We start from the raw sequence: 21823 nt of genomic DNA, 5'->3' as shown, positions 1-21823 counted from the left end.
TTAACCTCCAAAATACACGTTTTTTGCGGTTGCAGAAAATCACTGGAAAAATCACCGTCACAAAAATTATCGACGGTTTCCGACAAAACCGTCCCTATTTCCAGGGAATTTTGGAACCCTAGAACTAATCGGGGTTGTGCTGAAGCGCCTATATTTCCAGGGGTTTTTGAAAAACCGTCGAAACTAACCGGGATTTCCAAAAAACCGCCGAAAATGCTTTCAGATCATTTTTTGTGTTCAAATTGAATTATGATAAATCTGATTCAAATTGAATTTATAAATCTGGTTTTAATATAATCTAAAATTGAATATTATTATATAAAGTAAATTATACATTATTAAAGACAAAGATATTCAATACTATAAAAATTAAAAACAACAATGTTCAGTACTATAAAAATTAAAAACAAAGATGTTCAATACAAAAAATTAAAGACAAAGATGTCAAACAAAGATGTTCAATACAAAAAATTAAAGATAAAGATGTCTAAGGTTCTTCTTCTTGGTTTCTTCCATGTTCTTTAGTATCCCTCTCATAAAATAAGGCAACTGGTTTCCTGTATTGAACATAAACTCATATGTTAGCATCAGGCCATCCATACCAAGCTTTTCTTTATCCGATAATAATACAAAGAGACCTTAAGTAAAAAGCTAATAAAGAAATCATGAAATGAGACCAAATGAAGTTTTACACAATTCAATGAAACTGCAAAAGATAATGCATGTCACCAATGGCTAACAAAAAAATTAATAGTTAATATATTAAATATATAAAGTATTTTGGATTAGCTTCACCAATGGCTAACAAAAAAATTAATAGTTAATATATTAAATATATAAAGTATTTTGGATTAGCTTCACCAATGGCTAACAAAAAAAAATAATAGTTAATAAATCAAATATATAACGTATTTGGATTACTATGAAAAGGATTATTTATAATCAGTTATTGTCACAATCCGTTATAAAAAAAATTGCTTGGATATGTTACGTGACAACATATTATAAGATAGTCTATTTCAATAAACAAGATGTCTAATAAATCACATTTTTCATAATTAAGTTAAAAATAAAAAATGTATTAAATTATTTGTCATAATTTATTTCGTATTATAAATCATAAACACTTTAAGGTTAGAAATAAAATAGAAAAACAAGAAAATCACCTATCAGATTTTAATAATAAGCTTCATGATTTTGCATGAAATAAGATAGATTTTTACTTTAGCTCCCCAAAATCATATCATTCAAATACGCACCTAGTTTCTGAAACATAGCTAAAACAACTTGTAATACTCTATCCCAGACTGTAGTAATAATCAAGTAAGCTCTCAATAGTTGCACAACAAAACTTGCACAAACAGGAAACTAGAGGAACAAATGCATATCAATGAAGAAGCAAGAGGAGATCAATAAATAAATGCAAATGATCATGTACACCTTAAGAAGATGCATTAAATAATTAACAAAGCACGTTTTCAGTACCCCAAGCTCCATCCCAGAGAAAAAGAAAGAGAAAAATGTTCATCTTTTTGAATCATGACAAATGTTCATCTTTTTAACAGGTTAACCTTTTTTATAAACCTTTTTAATCTGAGAACTAAGCCTTCTCAGAACTAGGTGGGGCCAAAAACATAGATTTAATGATATGAATTACATATGCTTTTGCAAACCCATATTTAGAGTAAAGTCTCTTTAACTGGTTACTCCAAAAGTTCAGTTTAGTTTTAATTCATGCCTTCTAGTCAGTCTATTTGAATTTGACCATATGGGCAACCCAACTAATCCAATACCTTAAGAACTGTAACTATCAACATGGTCAGTTCAAGCAATAAAACTAAAATCAGTACTACATAAAAATGCTTACCATGGACCTCATCAACTAATCGCTTGAAATCCTCAAGAGTACCATATATGCTACTAACAGCAAAATAATTTGTAACCTGCACCATTGAATCAATGTTTGAGCATGTCACTAAAGGTCAGAGTGGTAATAAAATTCTAGCAAAACTTATAAACAACTATAAGCAGCATGCCAGCATGTACAAGGTGTGCACATAGTTTGTGTCAGTGTCAAGACTTAAAAAAAATATGTATGCCTTTTGTACAATTCATACACATAACTTAAAATAAAGAATCTTAATCACTGTGTAATTACCATGAGAAAAATAAGAATTACAACATTAACTTACTCTGTAACCAACAGTAAAATAATCCTTATGTTCAACAATTACAATCAGCTGGATGACATTGTATCCAGCTTCCTTAATGTAAGGAAGAACCTGCATTGTTTATTGAGAATATTTTGCAACAATAGAAAATCAACAGAACCAATTACAAACATAGACATGGAAGATATGTATAATGGAATAATTATAAATTCCAACCAAAAGAAATGGGGGAAACCTTGTCTGTGAAATCATTGAATGAGGATATTTTGGGTTCAGAACCACTAATTCCAACATGAGCATCGTATATTCGCAGGGATTTGGTACTTTGGGACTTCTATTTTTCCACTTTTATGCTTGCTCAAGGGGTGGTTCCAAGTGAATTGCATAAGCTTGCTTTCCATCAACCTTTGCAATGCATTAAATCATCATCATTGATAACACAAATTAAAGGACCTCCATCTCCATCCTCCAAAAACAGAGTGACCAAAGGTCCAGACGAATTTTTCCATAAGCACTTTAAGGAAAAACTATAAAAAAACGTTACAAATAAAAATTTAGGAACATTATTGTAGTACTTCTTATTTTAACATATCTTTCAAGACATCAAGAATATAGAGAATTTGTTCAGCTTCCTCAATTCCTTCACGGTACTTGCATTTGCTCCATGAACAAGCAATATAAACCAATTGCGACTTCACCCAACATTTTCACCACCACAAGCCACCACGAGACAAAATTAGAACCTGCGAAAATCCCCAAATCAAAGACCAGAAAAATCCCTAATCACGATAACCCTAACTCAGGCAGATGTTCAACCCCAAATTTGCGGACCTTAATTGCGAGTTTCTCCACGTCGTCGGACCACTACAACTCTTCCATGTAAGCCACCGCAAACGACGCCTCTCGCGCCTTCATCTTCTTTGAGCTTCTATGGAAACCTACAAAATCAGAAACCCAAGGCAGACCTACAGATACATAAGGAAATGGTAAGTGTGAAGACAATGGAGAGGGAAATAGAAAATTGAAAAAACGGAAACAGATGAAAGTCGTGCAAATTCTTTTTTTAACAATTAAGTCGAAAATTACTCGAGGTTCTTAAAGCCGCCGGAGATAAACCCCTATTATAATACATTATTTTTGTAGTGTGGGTATGGAGTGGTTGTTATGGTTGATATATTCAATGTGTTTATATTTTATTATTATTATTGTTTTATCAGTAACTTATCCTATACATGTTTGTGTGTGTGCATGTGAATGCGATGATCGTATAATTTGTGATGTTATACGGGAGCAGGTGATGCTACAGATGAAGATAAAACATGATAGATCCATGAGATGACGGGAAAGAGACTTGGGGTTTTGTTAAAGTTATTGCAATTAAGTCTTTAAAACAACATAATTAGACGTCCTGAGAAGCCAGGATATGTCCGTGGTGTTGGAGGACGGGTAGGCATCAAACAATTCTTTGGTGGTGCTACTCAAAGGGTTACTTTAGCACAACTTATTGAATCCAATCAGAAGGTGCTAAGAAATGAGTTTAAGAAAGAGTTGTTCCCAGAATTGAGAGATGAGTTATTGTTAGAAATCAAATCTGAGATAGCATCCTTAGGATTGGCTATTCAAGGTCCACCAAAGGGAGCTCCCCCGGTTGTTGCTATCACAAAGGGGAGTTGTCCTCTTCCTGATGAATCAAGGGATGGTGTTGATGTCCCTGTTGATTGTGAGTTGTATGTTGATGATCCCCCGGGCATTTGGTGGCCTTAGGTAAATTCAATTTATTTCTTCATTTTCTCTATGTATATAGCAAATTGTGTTTTGCATTAGTCATGCCAATCTCACTCATATAAGTAAGCATTGTAAGAGGAAAAACTCCTGTAGTCTATAATTCACAATAATTCACAATTTGGAGGTTCCCTCCTCTAGACCCCAATAGGCACTAGGGATTTTTAATTCCTCAAGGCAAGAGGTAAGAAAAAAAATACACACCATGCTAAATGAGTTAACAATACAAAAAGAAAACAAAAAAAATATATTTGACTAACAGATCCAATATAATCCAATATAATAGCATCACAATAGATGCAAAAGAGTATGATGTTCAACTAACAAAGCTCTAAGACTCCTGCTGATAAGGGAACCAGAGACCAACAACTAGTTAATTTTTTACCATCCTAAATATTTTACCCCCTTTATCAAGTTAGACAAGTGATATTCATAGGTTTTTATCACTGTAATCCCATGAACCATTCTATTGTTGCCTCAATGTCTTAGGCAGTTTTTTTTTTGGTGTCTTTAACTTCAATTAAGAGAATTAAAACTCCTATATTATTGTATTCTATAAACTTCTCACTTTTCATCCACCAAAAGTTTATTACTCTTCACAAAGTACTATAAGTAAGCACTGTAAGAGGAGAAACCAATTTTAATGTTCTACAGGGTCTGGAGAAAGTAGAACAAATATTAATCAATTTTAATTGTTATACTTTCTTTTTGTTGATTCTAGGCTTTTACTCAATCCAACCAAGTCTACTTGCAATGTGAAATTAAAGTCAGGCTCGACAGCATCCACTTGTACGAAAAATGAACTTCGAATGGGGTTTTGAGATGTAAAAATGCACACAAGTTGCTCTAAGGTTAATTAATCAATTCCAGTAACTTTATATTATGAAATTAGATTTGTTTAAGCTGGGAATTGGAATAGAAACAACATAGATCAGAATATGACCTCCTAACAAACCATTATGCAGGAAAATAAGCAACCTCACACCCCAAACTGAGTTTTAGTGAAACAAAGGACCAGACAACAATGAAAACAACTTTGAAATAGGTATTAACACTGAACCAAGCTGAAGAATATCAGCTTGGTGAAGTTAAACTCCAATTGGTGATTCAAAGCAAAGTCAGCACGGTGATAAGCTGAAAACTTTGCAGTCATATGGTTTAAGCACTCAAGTTGTGCAAAGGCACTTCATAGCTTATTTGATGTGCTTTCCTTGATGCAACAGTAACCACTACTGATTTGGAAAATGACTAGCACCATTATACGCAAAATTTCTTTGGAAATTTATGAAAAGAATTCAAAACAGAATTGAATAATAGTAGCACGACCACATCTGTAGCTTATACAAAACCAATAGAATGAGGTCCCAATTACACATTCTCAATGTGATGAAGATCATTCTCATCTCTTCTTCTTCTTCTTCTTCACATCTTCTCAATCACACATCATTATACATGTAGGGAATCCCTCTTTACTTATAGTTTATAAGATATAAATTGTGTATGCTTTGTTGAATCTTCTTAATATTTACCAAGTTTAATGTTGTAGTTATTCTTATTAGTGTCAACCATTGTACTCAACAATTGTCATCTACTTTTGTGTCTTAGGTAAAATATATAATTTGGGAAGCACCATCCACCATGAGACTATTAAAGATGATATGTTGCGAGTGGTGGTTGTAGATATTAAAGATTGTTCTACTCAGGTTCCTGTTCCTAGTGAGGAGGTTCAAATAGTGGGACAAGCACCAGGGAATTTTTTCATTTAGCCATCCAGATTGGCAAAGCCAATTTTAGTAAGTATTGTTATTCATACTTACCTTAATTACTTATGTATTTCTTGTATTTGGATGCATATATTATTAGACTTATTTTGTGTTCAAATGTAAGACATTTCTAAGAAGACAAACATTGTTACACCTCCACAACCACCATTGTCTCCTCTACAACAACTTGGTGCATCGGTAGTGATAATGGGGAGTAAAACTATTGTGATAAATATGCCTCCTGAACTGACATGCAAGACTGCTACCACCACTTTATTTGTATCTCATACGGATATTTGTGAAATTGTCATTGGTAATGATCTTCTCTCTACAACAGTTCTACGAGTCTGGAATTTGTAAGTTCAACCTTGACAAACCATGAAAATACTCTCATATTGCATTCATGTATTGATTCTAACATTATTTGTTCATATTGAAGGTATTTGCATCACCTTAGCATCGAGAAAAAGAATGCTACTATCTATGGATTTCTTGACCCTGTTATCATTCAAAGTGTAGGAATTAAATCAGAGGAAGTGAAAAAATACTTAACAGAGATGTTTGAAAAAGCTAGTAAAGAGGTCTATTTAAGTACACAAATTTTGAATTCTTGGTAACTAATTTAAAAGTTATTTTTAATTAATATTATTGTCACTTGTATGGGTCATTGGCAATTGCTAGTAATTGTTCTGGATAGTTCTCTTGTAGTTCTCTTATGTTCCTTGCATAAGAAAGCTAACACATTGTCCATCAAAAATATTTTAGAGGCGTAAGTTTTCCTTTCTATTTTGTTTCCTTCCTATATGATTATAATGATATAATGAATGTATATCTTTTGTAGGTCTTTGGAGGCTATTTCAAGGTTGTGGGGTATTCCATCTGTATCAAGGAAGAAGATGCAAATAGTGACACCTAATGTAAGAGAAGTTGACCTTGTTCTGTATTTTATGATTTTGCTATTCTTATGAGGAATTGGCTTATTGGTTTACCAAAATTGATCAAAGCTACATGGTACAAAGGCTATAGCTAGAGTATAATATGATCTTTTGTGCCCTTAGTTTGAATGAGTTTTGATTATTTATGTTTAATTTACAGTGTCAACATCAATTGGGCAGCTATGAGTGTGGGTATTACGTAATGAAGCACATGCACACCATTATTTGTACAAACATTACTGATTCATGGAATAAGGTATTAAAAAACTAACTAAATACTTATCTAACTGTTCATTACAAAATTGTTCTAACTTAATTATTTTATTTGTAGATCTTTAATGATTCATCTCCAATGGAAGCTCCAGACATTGAAGACATTAGAACTAAGTGGGCTTCTTTTATTTTAAGTGTTAGTAAATTGTAGAAACTTGACTACAATGTAGTGTAGGTTAATGTTATATTTGGATTTAATATATGGTTTGATGTACAAATTATGTATTAAATATTATTACACAATTTAATGTTTGAAATGAATTTCATTATGTTAGTTTAATTGAATATGTTCATTTCATGTTATATTGATTATAAATTCATTGACGAGATTATAATATGGGAAATTAATTGTAAATTGAATGGATATGTCAAATGTAATAATGAATTTTTTTCTTACAAAACAAGTTTTATGATAGGTGAACAATGTATGTAATAAAAGCTTATTTCTGAAAAGTATATATTATGATAGGTGAACAATTACTTGTCATAATATATTTTACATATAATGATAGGTGAAAAAATTTACATCATAAAACGCTACATATTATTATAGGTAAATCCAACTACATCATAATAAATTCGCTATATATGACTGATAAGTGAAAATCTGTCATAATACACTGGACCTATTATGATAGGTCACAGAAAGTACGTCATAATACGCTGGACCTATTATGATGGAGTGTTTTGTACGTCATAAAATGCGCAGACCTATTATGATGCCCAGAACTGTGATGTCAGGTTACCTATCATAATAGGTCATTTTTACCTATCATAAAAAGCGATTTTTCCACTAGTGGAAGGTGAAAATGTATTTACATATGACGTCAAATTCCCTAGAATTAGACGTCCAAAGGATATAAAACGTCGAATGCCCTAACGTTAGACGTTAAAAGGTTAGTGAATTCAATAAAAATGTGAGCGGGAGAATGAAAATTCATTCACTTTTTCTTAACGCGCGATACCCTCTTCTCTGCTCAAACTTTTCTATAATGAAGTTTGACGACCATCACATGTAATATTTCCTTCATTTGTTAGAAATGCATGTTAATTAACTACTTTAGGTATGATTTTCGTTTGTTTTGACCGATTATTTTCGTGTTCTTGTCCTTCACAGGCGCATTCTTCTTTCTCTCTCATAAGTGGGAACACTTTATTTCGACGAACCCACCTTCTGAAGGTTAGTTTTCATTTTGAAGAACTTATTTGTTGAACTTGTTTGTTATTGTTTTTGTTGAACTTGTTTGTTGTTGTTTTTTTGAACTTGTTTGTCGTTCTTGTTTGATTGAACTTATTTGTTGTTTGTTATTGTTGTTTGTTATTGATGTTTGTTGTTGATACTACACTACACATTCATAGTTCATGTTTTATAAAATACCAAAAACTCAAATTTGTTGTTTTTCTACTTTTGAGGTCTCATAAAGTTGTTAAAAAGGATCACAATTAATTAAAAACAACAAAAATAAATCATTAACGTTGAATATTGACCAAATTCGACGTTGATTTTCTTTACTATGAACATCGAATTGTTCTATGTTCAACGTCAAATTAACGTCTCCCGGTATGACGTCGACCTCGAATTAGACGTAAAAGGCCAAAAAAACACCGACGTTATACGGTATTTTTGTACTAGTGACTTTGTCACACACTTACCAACGGACATACCATAGGATTTGTTCGTCAGTATTTACCGAAGGATTTGTCCACCGGTAATTACCAACAACCAATATCCATCGGTAATGGTTAGTGATACTGAAATTACCGACGGATTTGTGATTGTTGGTAAACCGTTAGAAAATGTAAATTATCGAAATAAATTAGTTGTTTTCAATGGATTATGTCCGTTGATAATTTCAATTTTTTTTTTATAGTGGACAGAACTACCGGTAACAGATCCTGACATACCTTGATGGATGATTACTTCACGTTTCAATAATAAGAAGCAAAGCACCTCTCTCGCAATTATCCACAATAACAAAGCTCTTCCAAACTTGGTGGTAAATTATAGCTAACCTCGCCCATATTTATAATATGGTGGTGACGGTTCGTCTTCTACCCTCATAGGCCAAATCCATTATGAAATGGCCTACGAGACCCCTCATTCAATACAATGCTTTGGTTCCTACCCCTCCAAGAAGTCCTCGAACATTCATAACATTTATCAATGTCTGCTTTGATTCATGCACCTAATCATTAACATCCCTCCAAATTTGATAGCATATCACTCAAACCTCTTTGTCATTGCGTTCCTTTGCAAACTTCTTTTGCAAAATCATGTAGCCCAACTATCGATCTCTAAGCTCAACTACAAGTTAGACATTTGCACTCTTTGCATGCCTTCAAGACATGGAAATACTAGGGGGATAGTGTATTGTATGTGGTCAGGGACCCATCGGCCATGCTACTTATAACCTTTAAGTGGGTTACCCATGACAAATGGAATCTTATTGTCTACCAAGATCCTAGCAGGATACCAGATACCAAATGTCGACTATCGATCACCAAGTAATATGTCTCTCACCCCAAAGTATGCATCTATTTAACAATCATGTTGTTCACTAAGCCAGATACTGCCTACTAGTGTCTTCGTATGCCTGTCGAAGACATTATCGCTCTAGATAACTTAACCAAAAGAAAATAGGTATAAACTCTCACAACTAAGCTCGTCATTGTGTCTTTGACCCAATGTGTTCATAATTGAGGCTTAATCAAATGGGTTTGTGTTTTATAAATATTATTTTAACCATAATTTGACTTCACTTTTTTCATTAATCCAAATTTTGATCAGAGTCTTTAACTTGAGTGTCAAAATTTTTTTAAGGGTTAAATATGTTTTTGGTCCCTTAACTTTTAGTGAAAATTGGAATTAGTCCCTCTTCAAAACTTTGGCCTAATTTAGTCCCCAAACTTTAAAAATGTGTAAATTTAGTCCTTTTAACTAAATTTTGTTAGGTTTATTTGATGTTTCAAGTGTATTTCATGATAGCATTTGAGTTGTTTACACCGTTTGACACATTTTTGCTTCAATGTTAACTTAGAAATGAGTTTGAAACATCAAAATAAAGTTAACAAAATTTAGTTAAAAGGATTAAATTCACACATTTCTAAAGTTTGAGGACTAAATTGGTCCAAAGTTTCAAAGAGGGACTAATTCCAATTTTCAATGAAAGTTAAGCGACCAAAAGGATATTTAACCCTTTTTTTAATAAACATTCCATGTCCAGTAAGTTTGATTTACAAGGAAGATTTTACAAGGTAAGTTCGGTTTCAAACCAACAAGTATTGTTTTGTGTCGGAACTGCCACTTGAACCTGTTTACGTCATTGCAACCTTATCGACACTAGCACTAGAACCGGTTCGTGGTTCAACTTTCACTTTCGCCACTTCTCTAGGGTTTGCAGTAATTTTGGCAACTCTCATGGAAGTTTCAAGGGCATTCTTCTTCAGAGAACTCAGAAGCCTTTTCGACATGCAAGCACTATGAATGTGAGACCATCCCAAATTTCCCACGAGGGTTCCACAAGGTCTCTAGAGCTGGGGCCAAGGAGAGAAGCCAGTGTCGGCACGTGGTAGAGAATGAAATTGTACCCACACTGCAACCATAGCAAAGGTTTGCATATGGCAAAGGTTTGCATATGGCAAACGTGAGTTTCCTCCGATTCGCAAGCAAGACTACACATGACTGTGCATGTGACAGTTTACAAAGTTTGTTGAATGGACGACTGCTTCACCTAGAACATTCTCGCCGGGATGGATCGTGCAATCATGGATGGCGTCAAAGTGCTCTCTCTCTCCCTCGGCAGTAGCTCTGCACCGTAATTTTGCGACAACATTATTGTAAGATGATTTTAAGATATGAATAGGGGATTATCATGTTCGGTTTAACGATTCCGATGGACGATGAGAACACCTTCACATCACAACAACAGGTATTTCATCCTCTTCATTGATGACTTCTCTACACTACAAAAAAGTAGGGCATTATCGAAGGCCAGAAGCCCTCGGTAAATGCCAAAGGCCGTCGATAATGGGTGTTTACCGAAGGCTTATCGACGGCCAAAAATCCTTCGGTAAATCCGTTGTCGCTAACAATTACCGAGGGCTTTCGCCCTTCGGTAATTACCGAGGGCCAAAAGCCTTCGGTAATTACCGAGGGTCAAAAGCCTTCGGTAATTACCGAAGGGCGAAAGCCTTCGGTAATTACCGAAGGGCAGAAGCCTTCGGTAATGAGCAAACGAGGGTATTTACCGAAGGGCTGAAGCCTTCGGTAATGACCAACAGTGGGCATTTACCGAAGGGCAAAAGCCTTCGGTAAATTGCAGAGCAGGTTTCAGAGAAATGGAATTTCTTGTGCAACCCAGACCTGTATTTCAAATTTCAATTACAAACAGACCTGCATATCAGTTTTCAAGCACATACAAACATGCATAATGTGCATCTCAAAGATGCAATCAATTATCAGGAATACATTGAACATCAATTAATCCATAGAACATCCATTAATGTATAGATAATGTAATTATAGTTCAAATATAAAACAATGTAACAAAAGGATGTTCTAACATCCAAAGTCTGGAAGTAGATAAAATTAACACTGAAATGATATAAAGTCCAAAGTGTTATAATATCTAAATGTTTGTCTAAGTTATAATAAAAAAATGAAACTAATAATGTACATAACTATCATCAGAATGATCTTCATCATCCTGCTCCTCTACTGATGGGTGGACTGGTGTGGGTTGGACTGATGAGGGTTGGACTGATGAGGGTTGGACTGATGTGGGCTGCTGAGTGGCAGCAGGTGATGAGGAGGGTCGTGACTGGTGGGAGGGATATTTTGTATGTCCTGTGAGGTTTGAGGCAAGACTCTCATGACCAGGGCCTTAAAGTTTGTAAACTCTGCTCTGAGATCAGTGATCTCCTGGTCACGTTCATGGAGTTGCTGCCTGAGTTGAAGAACGACCTCGTCAGGAGTACTGGTGGAAGAAGAAGGCTGGTGCTTCAGAGTACCTCCTCTGGATGCTGTATAGTTTGCAGCAAGCTGTCCCGCACCATACACTCGTCCTTTTTTCTTCCCACCAACGATGTCGATCCAACACTGTGTCCTACGGATGTCATCATCTGCATTACTGGCATCATCCGGTGTAGGAGCTGACTCATGTTCAGATCTAACCTGTGAAAGTCTCGTAGAAAAGTCTTCCTGTTGAAACATTAAAAGCAATGTCAGGGAACGATAATATAACATAAATGAACAATTAGTAATAGTAATAGTGTTATTTGCTTACATGAGTCTTCCGAGATCTTTCATCAACAAATTCATTAGTTCCCTTCCGAACATGAGTCTGTGCAAAGACCTCATCAACATGGACCGCCCGTCCTAGAGCCTGTGCCTGTAACATAATTAAGAATTAGAAGCTTACATATGAAATAGAATATACATAACTTATGTATGAAAGAAAAAGTTATGTAATGAAATTATACCATACGAATGGCATGCTCATGAATGGTGATCGACCCACCAGTATGTAGGGTGCCACCCCTTTCAGACGCTCTGTTCCGCTGGGCTTTGGCACACTTATTGCGGAACTCTACTGTATTCCAATGGGCCAGTAAAGAGTTCCAAATGTGTTCACCCAGCCAGTTAGGACGCTGTCCTGCATTGCGGGCATCCCTAAACATCTCTGATAGCCGATGAGATGCTTTCATGTGGAAATTTCTGTGTATCTGACTTTCATGTTCAGGTTTCCACTGCACCTTCATCTGTAACATTAATGAGAACAAACATTGATTACAAAACATACTAAAATAAGACGGACATTAGTGTAATAGATTGCTCACCTGAAAGCGCTGCCAGAATGCCTTTCTGTCGTCATGAGGTATTGCTCCCCAAGTAGGCCATGGACTTAAAAACTGTTGCTTTATTGAACGTGTGATGGCCTGGGAAGCAACCCTAGATGGAAAAAACCTGCATAACAAAACTCATTTCAATTACAATATGGTTTAAACATCAAATGATATCAACAGATTATAAACTTACCCTTTACCATAGGGCTCAATCCATGGTCGATCATGGAGGGGCGGGTCAAGATCTTCAGCATCACCACTTGAATCTGGATCACCAAGTGGTGTGACAGTCTCAGAAGGAGGTACAGAAGATGAGGAAGGTATAGAAGTAGGGTCAGGGAGAGGAGTGGGGGTAATAACAATAGGGGGAGGAGTGAGGGTGGCAATAATAGGAGGAGGAAGAGGGTCTGCTGCAGGGGTTGTAGAAGGGTGTGCTGCAGGAGGAGGAGAAGGGTCTACTGCAGTGGTAGTAGAAGGGTGTACTGCAGGAGGAGGAGTAGGGTCTACTGCAGGTGTAGGAGTCTGTATACTAGGGGTAGGAGGAGGCCCCACAGCTGATGTACTACCGGGAGCAGGGGTAGGTAGTCTAGCAGGCACCCTAAGTACATACTTTGGTGCCTGCCGTTGCCTCTTTGTAGGCCTTGCTACCCCTTTTCCTTTATCAGGACGCTCTGAACCTTTTCCTGTCATTACTGCATTCAAATGGTTACAAATAAAGTGAAAAAATATAAACAAATAAAGAAGGATATGAATTATTTTCAAAGTCAATGTATAAGTAATTGCAAACAACTTAAAGATGGTATTTTAGATAATGGTAACGAAATGATAGTCCAATTTGCTACAATAGATGTTCAACAACATTCAATCATCGTCATCATCATCATCATCTTCATCTTCATCTTCATCTTCAGCATCGTCTTCTTCTTCTTGTTCTTCTTCTTCATCGTCATCATCATCATCATCTTCTTCTTGTTGTTCTTCTTCATCATCTTCTTCTTCTTCTTCTTCTTCCTCTTGTTCTTCATCACCTTGTATTGTTGCTTCTAATTCATCTCCATCACCATCAGGGTCAACCAATGCGGTTATACGTTCAACTTCGATAATTTCTTGTGATTGTGACATTTGGTCAAGTTGGTAGGCTACATCTTCCTCAACTTCATTTGAGTCTATGCGACCTCTAGGCTTCGTTTGTATTGCTACGGCCCAACCACGCTTGTCAATATTGCGAAATGATGGATATGGCACATGATAAACCTGTCTGACATTAGATGGTAGAATGAAAGGATCAAAAGGCCCATATCTTAATCTCTGGTTCAGTTCGACAATATTAAAGCGTGGATCGACTCTAGTACCAGCTCTAGAAGGATCAAACCATTCACAATAAAAAAGTACCACTCTGTTTGGAGAAGTAGTGTTGTTGTACTCTAACTCATATATTTTATGAATGATGCCGTAGAAATCATCATAAGACCCCTCTGTTAGGCCCTTGACATACACACCACAATTTGATGTTTTCTTTCCTTTAGACCATTCGTGTGTATGGAATTTGTAACCATTGATGAAGTAAGTGTGCCATTCTTTGACACATCGCATTGGCCAATTGGAGAGATGTCTTAACTCTTGAACCGTGGGAGTTAATGCTTGATTAAAAACCTACAAAGGTACTAACAAAATTATAAAAGCAATAGTCAAATTAACCTTGCTATAAACGTAGGGAAAACTACGGACCTGATTTCTAAACCAATGGGGAAACTCTAAGTGTATTCTAGCAGAAGTATTTCCTTCTGCGACTTGCTCAGCCACAACAAATGAGCTGGTACAAATGAAATTCATTAGTGTATAACAATTAAACCGTTTGATAGATTAGAGATGGATGATGACATACTCAAGGTACGACTTGACTTCACTGCAATTGATCAAGACATGGACATGACCAGAGTTGAATTCAGCATCAGTTAACCAATGAGTGAATTCTTTCCCTGCGTGATGGCCTAATTGTCGGAAAACTGATAATGCACCTTGACGTGGTTCAACTTGCCATTGCATTTCATTTCTGACATGAGTGGGGGACAACATGAAGTTCTTGAAATAATGTGAACAAAAATAAGTTGTCTCTCTGTGCAAGTAAGCTGCACAAATTGAGCCTTCCACTCTAGCTTTATTTTTAACTGACCGTTTGGATTCTCCCATAAACCTTTCAAAGGGATACATCCACCTGTACTGCACGGGTCCCCCAAGCCAAGCTTCATATGCAAGATGAATTGGAATGTGCTCCATTGAATCAAAGAATGCAGGAGGGAATATTCTTTCCAATTTGCAGAGAATAATCGGGATATTTTCATCCATCTTTTTAAGGGAATCTTCCTTTAGTGTCGTGCAGCACAAATCTTTAAAGAAGTTACTGATCTCTATCAGTGGATTTAACACGTGCATTGGCAAACAACTGAACGCAAGAGGGATTAAAGTCTCCATGAATACATGACAATCATGACTCTTCAACCCTTGAATAGTACCGTTCTGAACAGTGGCACATCTGGACAAGTTAGAAGCATATCCATCTGGCATTCGAAGCTCCTTGATCCATCCACACACTATTCTTGCCTCGTCTTTTGAAATGGTGTAATTTGCTTTCGGTTTAAATAATCGGCCGTTACCTTGTGCCTTCAACTCTAAGTCTTTTCGTCCACAATACAAAGGTAAATCTTTTCTTGCTTTCTCATTATCTTTTGTCTTACCTTTAACATTCATAACTGTGTTGAAGACATTGTCAAAGAAATTTTTTTCTGTGTGCATGACATCGATGTTGTGTCTTAGCAAGTTGTCCTTCCAATAGGGAAGTTCCCAGAATATGCTTCTTTTAGTCCAATTATGCCATTCCCCAAACCCTTCTAGCCTATTTTGACCAGATTCAGTGACTTTTGGATAGTCTTTCACTCTTCTCCACACGTGTGATCCACTCAACTTTGGCGGGGGCATATCCGTTTCAACTTGCCCTTTGCGAAATGCCTTTTTGTTTCTTCTAAATGGGTGATCAATTGGCAAGAACCGTCGATGGCAGTCAAACCAACTACTTTTCCGGCCATGACTCAATTGGAATGACTTTGTATGTTCCATGCAATGTGGACAAGCTAATCGACCATGCGTGCTCCAACCAGATAACATGCCATACGCTGGGAAGTCATTAATAGTCCACATCAAGGCTGCCCTCATAAGGAAATTTTGCTTCCTTGAAACGTCATATGTCCAAACACCATTCCATAACTGCTTCAAATCATCAATCAAAGGCTCCAAATAAACATCAATCAATGATTTGGGATTAGATGGACCTGGTATTATACACGATAGAAACATGTAAGGCTTTGTCATACACATCTCAGGTGGTAGATTGTATGGGGTAACTATCACGGGCCAGCATGAATATGGTGATGCAGACGCCTGAATGTACGGGGTAAACCCATCAGAGCATAGACCAAGTCTGACGTTACGTGGTTCGCTAGCAAAGGATGGATGTTTACGATTGAAGTGCTTCCAAGCTTCACCATCAGAAGGATGACGCAAAAATCCCGGAGTTTTGTTACCATCATGCCATGCCATGTGTTCTGATGTTTGCATTGAAGTAAACAATCTTTGTAATCTTGGAATTATATGCAAGTAGAACATGGACTTTATGGGAATTGGTTTCTTTTGCCTCCGTCCAGCATGCATTGTATGATATCGAGGTGAGCCACAAAACTTACATTCAACCAACAATGCATCATTTTTGCCACTGTCATTGTCATAGAATAACATACATCCATTAACACAACAATCAATCTTCTTGACATCCAATCCCAACTTTGAAACACATTTTTTGGCTTGGTAATAATTCTTGGGCATGAAATTGTTTGGTGGTGTCAAATCTAACATCAGTTTTGTATAGAAGTCCACTGCTTGAATAGGAACGTTCCAATTAGATTTCCCAGCCATGAGTCTAATGCACACTGACAATTTTGACTCAGATGAACCTTCAAATACAGGTAGATTTGCCTCTGTCAGTAAATTGTAAAACCTCTGCGTCGTTTCATTTGGAGGCTCTTCATCATGACTATCGTCTGCTTCTTCAGCATGGTGACGAAGAGCATTGTCGACCATCTCTTGCATATAGGCAAATTGATCTATCTCAGATGTATGTACAACAGTATTCGAACCTGATGCAAGCCGTTTTTCAGCTGCAGTGGAGGTCGAAGGAATTTCTTCACCATGAAATGTCCAGACCGTGTAATTAGGCATGAACCCTTTTTGGTATAGGTGAACTTTGACGACTTCATCTTTCAAAATCATTGTACATTCACACTTGATGCATGGACATCGAATCCCTCCATCAAGGGCATAATATTGATATCGTCGGGCCGTCTCCACGAACTCTTCAACTCCGATGACAAAAGATTCCTTCAAACCTCTCCTTCCACTATAACAACGGTCGTACATCCATCCACGATGGTTGGGAAAATGGGCCATGTTCTGTGACAAGCCAAACAAATAAAAACTTAGCCAAAACAGCAACAGTCCATGTGACATAAGTAATAAACCTATTACTACTCAAGTCGAACATGGAAGGCAATTTGAACACTATGGTCATAGGCATTCAATAAGGGCATGCAAAGAGAAGTCCTCAGTATTGAAATGCCTTAGACATACTAAGGGGGGCATAATATTAAAGTTGGAGGAGACAACTGATGAACCAATATTTTCCTCACTTCACTTAGTTTAATGTGCTAGAATTAGTCGGGGAATTATGCTTAAACGTCCGGTATTTTCCTATTTTTCCTAATTGTGCTAAATTTGATCGGAAATTCTTATTTTAACTAATTTGAATCATCTGAGCTAATTATTTTACAAGGAAAATTTGGAGATACAATTTGGGACATTTGAAGGTTAAATGAGAAATGGAAATTGAGCCAAATGCATCTTAGCCATTTTTATTTTCGCTGGCTGCCGCGTGAATGTTGTGTCAACTTGTGTGACCTCGTTTGAGTTCAATTCTTATCCGTTTTCCATGCAGTTTTTTTTCATAGTTTCGTCTGGATGTCTATTTTAACATATAGTTTTTACTTTGTTCAAATTCGTTCTGTGCTGTTCCCAGTATTTATTTTACTCTCATATGTCAGTCCAGTGATTACTGTTTGAGTGATTTCTAATCTGTTTGCATTGTTTGCTTGCTGTTTAGTAATTGTGGTGGCTAGAATTGATAATTGGACAGTGCTAAAACCTCCCAACACTCTTAAACAAGGCATACAACAACTTGGCTTTATTGAATAGCAAAGAAAAAAAAGAAAGCAGCCACATGCACATCCAGCACCATAGAGAAGCCACGGCTGGAATAAAAAAACAAGTGGAGAAGGTGGATTTGTTTTAGTGAAGTAAGGAAAGGAGGTGTATTGATTGACAAAGGGAAGGCCACGTAGAAAGCTACCCATTTTTCTTTGGATTAGACACCTAAAAGAAGGAGACACGGTTTACATGGTAGAAGAAACTCCAAATTCATTTTCTGCATGAGTTACGGGAATGATAGATAAACTTTGGAATATTTTATTATATGTTCAATTGGAAGGGGTTTGCAGGAGAAGTAAATGCCAATTGCTTTTTGGGAAAAAGACAAGAAGTGGTAAAAATTTGGTGCATGGTGATTAGAAAGAAAGGCACCGAGAGAGATTAGGAGGTGCAGCCCATGTGCAAAAGGCAATTAACAATCACATTCCAGCAAAAGCAAAAGGTACACGGTCCAGCAGCTTTTGAGCCTTTCCACCGGTCCAGCAAGCTAGGAGGTGCACACAGAAATCCAGAAGCCACGTCCCAGCAGCGTTGTGTCCAGCAAGGAGAGCAAGCGGTGCAGGGAAAAATGGGCTGCACGGAGATGGGGGAAGCCCACACAGAAACGGTCCAGAAATTCAAGCGGACTCATCGTCCATCAGCAACATCCACGGCCTAGTGACAGCAAGCAAAAATGGGGGTGCATCCAGCAGCTGACGTGTCCAAAGTGAATAGGGCATGCTATATTAAATGAAAAAAATGAGAGGGCTGGGGGTGGAGCGTCAGCCGCCACCCTTTCTTTTCTGCTTTGAACATTTGGGGGGTGCGTGCAGCTGCCACAGAGAAGAAGCTTTTGATTGAATTTTATTGAGTACAGTTTCCAGAGGTTTTGCTTGTATCTTAATGCTTGACCAAGAATCATTTGCTCATTCTAAACATTGGAAAGCATTTACTGAAATAGCTTTATTTCCTTCTCTGTTGACGTTTTTATGTGGTGCCATCTTCTCTAAGAATTGTATTTGAATGCTTGTTTTACTTGTTGCTTCTTTATTTTATTCCATGAGCCTTGTCACTGCTGCTGGAAGAATGGTTTACGGGAATGTGATGCAGGAAAGAGAATGAGATGCGGTGGTTTATGAATGAAGGGATGTGCACTGCGCTTTTCATTTTTGCTGGAGAAATTTTATTGGAGCACGCGGAGGAAGGGCAGCATCGTGTTGGAAGCAAGAGAGGAAAAAAGGATTGCATTTTCTTTATTTGAAGGCTACGGTCAAGCTGCTACAAGAGATTGGGTTTTTATCATTATTTTGCTGCTTTTACAATTGAAGTTTGCGCGATTTTCAATGAAGAAAAGGGGATACAGTATTTTCGTACTTTTAATTTAGAAGCTCGGTGATTTATTTGCTACAAGGTGCTTGATGTATTGTTTGAAGTCTCGTTTTTTTTTATCATGGTTTATGCATTTAATTAGTTTATGTATTTAATTTGTTTATAATCTAGTACTCCGTAGGCTAACATAGAGCGTTCGATCTCGTAGGCTAGTTCTTTCATGTGTTTTTTTTTTAGTCACTAGTTGTTTGGTTTTATTTCATTTCGAATTTTAATTTAGTCAATTGCATTCACAAAAATTTTTCAAAACCCCTCCCCACTACGTGTTGATCTAAGACTGAACCCAATTTGGTCCTTGAGAGACGACCTAGGAGTCACTTCCTAGTCTATACTGCATTCTTTTATGCACAACTTTTGTTAGGAGGTGCGACCCTCTCATCAACAACTTATTACTACTGAAGTTCTCTTGTCTAGAGTACTTCCACATATTTTGTACGTTCTAAGTGTTTATAGTATTTTTACCCTTCTCATTTCATTGAGAATGTGTGTAGTACCATAGGATTTTAAATGACTACTTAACTTAATCAAGTTGTAGCCTAATAAATGAAAGACAATATACATGAACATACAATATAAAGATGAACATAATTTAGGCAATCAAATATCTATAGAAGCATGGATATATAATACATATAAACATAATTTAGGCAATGAAATAGCTATAAAAGTATGTACTGACAATCACATTAGTTAAAATACCCAAAGTATTTATGTTCTAAATACTCAAACTTTGAGTTTAAGGTAATTCTTTGCTTTTGACATGTTTCCTAGCTTCATTCCACTACTACTTTACACATGGTAGGATGTTCACATTACTTCAAATAAGTGTACATTAGGTGTGGTTGCAAATTCTCACCTTTTAAGCACACTTTTATACCTTCCAACTACTCAAAATTTGAGTTGTACCTAATTCTTTGCTTTTAAATAGTTTCCTAGGTTTATTTCACTACTTTAGACATGTTAGGATGTTCACATTACTTAAACTTAGTCTACATTAGTTGTATTTGCAATTGTTCACCCTTTGAACACACTTTTTAGGTGCTAAATACTAAAACTTTTAGTTTTAGGTTATTATTTGTTTTTCAGTACTTTCCTACCTTGATTTGACTAAGTTATACTTGTTAGGATGTTTACATACCTTAGAATGAGTCTACATTAGGTGAAATGACAATTTCTCACCTTATAAGTACACTTTTATAGGTACTAAAAACTGAAACTTCTAGTGTTAATTTTGGTTTAAAAATGATGCATAATTGGCTATAGCAGCTGTGACTTGAAGCATCTGCTTCTTTGTGTGCATTGTGAATGTTTGAACAAGTTTATGTTACCATTTTAAACTTGTGTGCACTTTTCATTTGGTCAAATTTTAGCCTACATGCAAAATCACTTCCAAAACCGATCATTTTGCTTAAATTTGGAAGTGAATTAGTGATTTTCGAGTGTACTATGATTCCTTGTTGTTTCAATGTTTAAACACCTTTAAATTGATGATATAAAGTTGCTTCAATCATCACTTAAGCTTTACAAACACTGCCAATCATTTTTGGGTTTGAAAGCACACTTTTAAAGTCCATTTTCTGGTGCAGTTTTCATTTTTAGTGCTGTTTGATTTTGTATACTTTGTATTTTCGAATTGTCCCCTCATATCTATCTTTCTTTTATGTTTTAAAACTTGTGTATATAGTTGTTTTACTGTTTTGGTTACTACTTTAATACATTTTGCATTATGACCACTTTTAGTGTATTCTACTAACTAGTTTTAGGTTTTAGGGTGTCATATTTTTAGTTCTAAGTTGTTTTTGTAGTGTGACTTTCTCATTAGCATTGATTTACCATCCTAAACTTGTTAGGACAGTTTGTTTCAAGTTTCTTAGGCTAGTTTAGTGCAGTCATCAAAATTTGACCATTCTAGTGCATTTCTAGTAGCCCTTTTGAGGTTTTACTGGTGATTTCAAGATACTGTAATAGGAATCAGTTCTTCAGTCCATTCTTAGTCATTTCTAGGAGGTAACAACTTGTGTAGAGACTTTTAGGCCTGTTTAACAGATTGCTCATCATCATTCTTACCAAATTTACCATGGTGTAGTGTAATTTTAGGTCACTAAATAGTCAAATCTTCTATTTCTTTGTGTTTTCGAATTGTCCACTCATTTCTATTTTTTTTATGTTTTAAAACGTGTGTACATAGTTCTTTTACTGTTTTGGTTACTACTTTAATACAGTTTGCATTATGACCACTTTTAGTGTATTCTACTAACTAGTTATAGGTTCTAGGGTGTCATATTTTGAGTTCTAAGTTATTTTTGTACTGTGACTTTCTATTTATCATTGTTTTACCATCTTAAACTTGTTAGGACAGTTTGTGTGAAGTTTCTTA

The 21823-nt window shown here is 36.1% G+C and overlaps 4 protein-coding genes across 8 annotated transcripts; 1 reads left to right on the top strand and 3 right to left on the bottom strand.

Moving 5' to 3' along the window:
- Window positions 1-369: 369 nt before the first annotated feature.
- LOC124821124 (1,4-alpha-glucan-branching enzyme 3, chloroplastic/amyloplastic-like) lies at window positions 370-3332 on the bottom strand. Of its 5 annotated transcripts, none has more exons than XR_015783355.1 (5): window positions 3003-3251; window positions 2407-2914; window positions 2193-2282; window positions 1868-1943; window positions 370-557 (listed from the first exon to the last, which is right to left on the bottom strand). XR_015783355.1 is itself a non-coding variant. In XM_088103779.1 (5 exons), the coding sequence occupies exons 3-5, from the start codon at window positions 2286-2288 to the stop codon at window positions 472-474; spliced, it is 258 nt and encodes an 85-aa protein (XP_087959905.1). In that variant the 5' UTR covers window positions 2289-2914; window positions 3003-3136; window positions 3258-3332; the 3' UTR covers window positions 370-471. The 5 variants fall into 5 exon arrangements, 3 of the variants coding, with proteins under 3 accessions (XP_087959905.1, XP_087959907.1, XP_087959906.1); XM_088103779.1 differs by adding an exon at window positions 3258-3332 and having other exon boundaries at window positions 2193-2914; window positions 3003-3136; XM_088103781.1 differs by having other exon boundaries at window positions 2193-2576; window positions 2747-2914.
- A 2591-nt stretch (window positions 3333-5923) lies between these two features.
- LOC124821125 (uncharacterized) lies at window positions 5924-7075 on the top strand. The gene is given in 5 exon segments (XM_088105280.1): window positions 5924-6072; window positions 6156-6344; window positions 6558-6633; window positions 6812-6907; window positions 6983-7075. Coding segments are annotated over 5 exon segments (603 nt in total).
- Window positions 7076-10402: 3327 nt separating this feature from the next.
- On the bottom strand, window positions 10403-13466 carry LOC148205768 (uncharacterized). Its single transcript, XM_088105277.1, has 6 exons — window positions 13462-13466; window positions 12763-12889; window positions 12406-12684; window positions 12210-12314; window positions 11746-12124; window positions 10403-10596 (listed from the first exon to the last, which is right to left on the bottom strand). The coding sequence occupies exons 1-6, from the start codon at window positions 13464-13466 to the stop codon at window positions 10403-10405; spliced, it is 1089 nt and encodes a 362-aa protein (XP_087961403.1).
- A 163-nt stretch (window positions 13467-13629) lies between these two features.
- Window positions 13630-17372, bottom strand: LOC148205767 (uncharacterized). The gene is made up of 3 exons (XM_088112602.1): window positions 14654-17372; window positions 14497-14581; window positions 13630-14421 (listed from the first exon to the last, which is right to left on the bottom strand). Exons 1-3 carry the CDS (start codon window positions 17323-17325, stop codon window positions 13630-13632), a joined length of 3549 nt encoding a protein of 1182 aa, XP_087968728.1. The 5' UTR covers window positions 17326-17372.
- Window positions 17373-21823: the final 4451 nt, after the last annotated feature.

This window comes from Vigna umbellata, chromosome 1, assembly GCF_029865625.1.
Source record: "Vigna umbellata cultivar VRB3 chromosome 1, Vumbellata_1.0, whole genome shotgun sequence".
In the NCBI taxonomy this organism is placed as follows: domain Eukaryota; kingdom Viridiplantae; phylum Streptophyta; class Magnoliopsida; order Fabales; family Fabaceae; genus Vigna; species Vigna umbellata.
The sequence above is the reverse complement of the archived record's forward strand: the minus strand, read 5'-3'. Positions and strand labels throughout refer to the sequence as shown.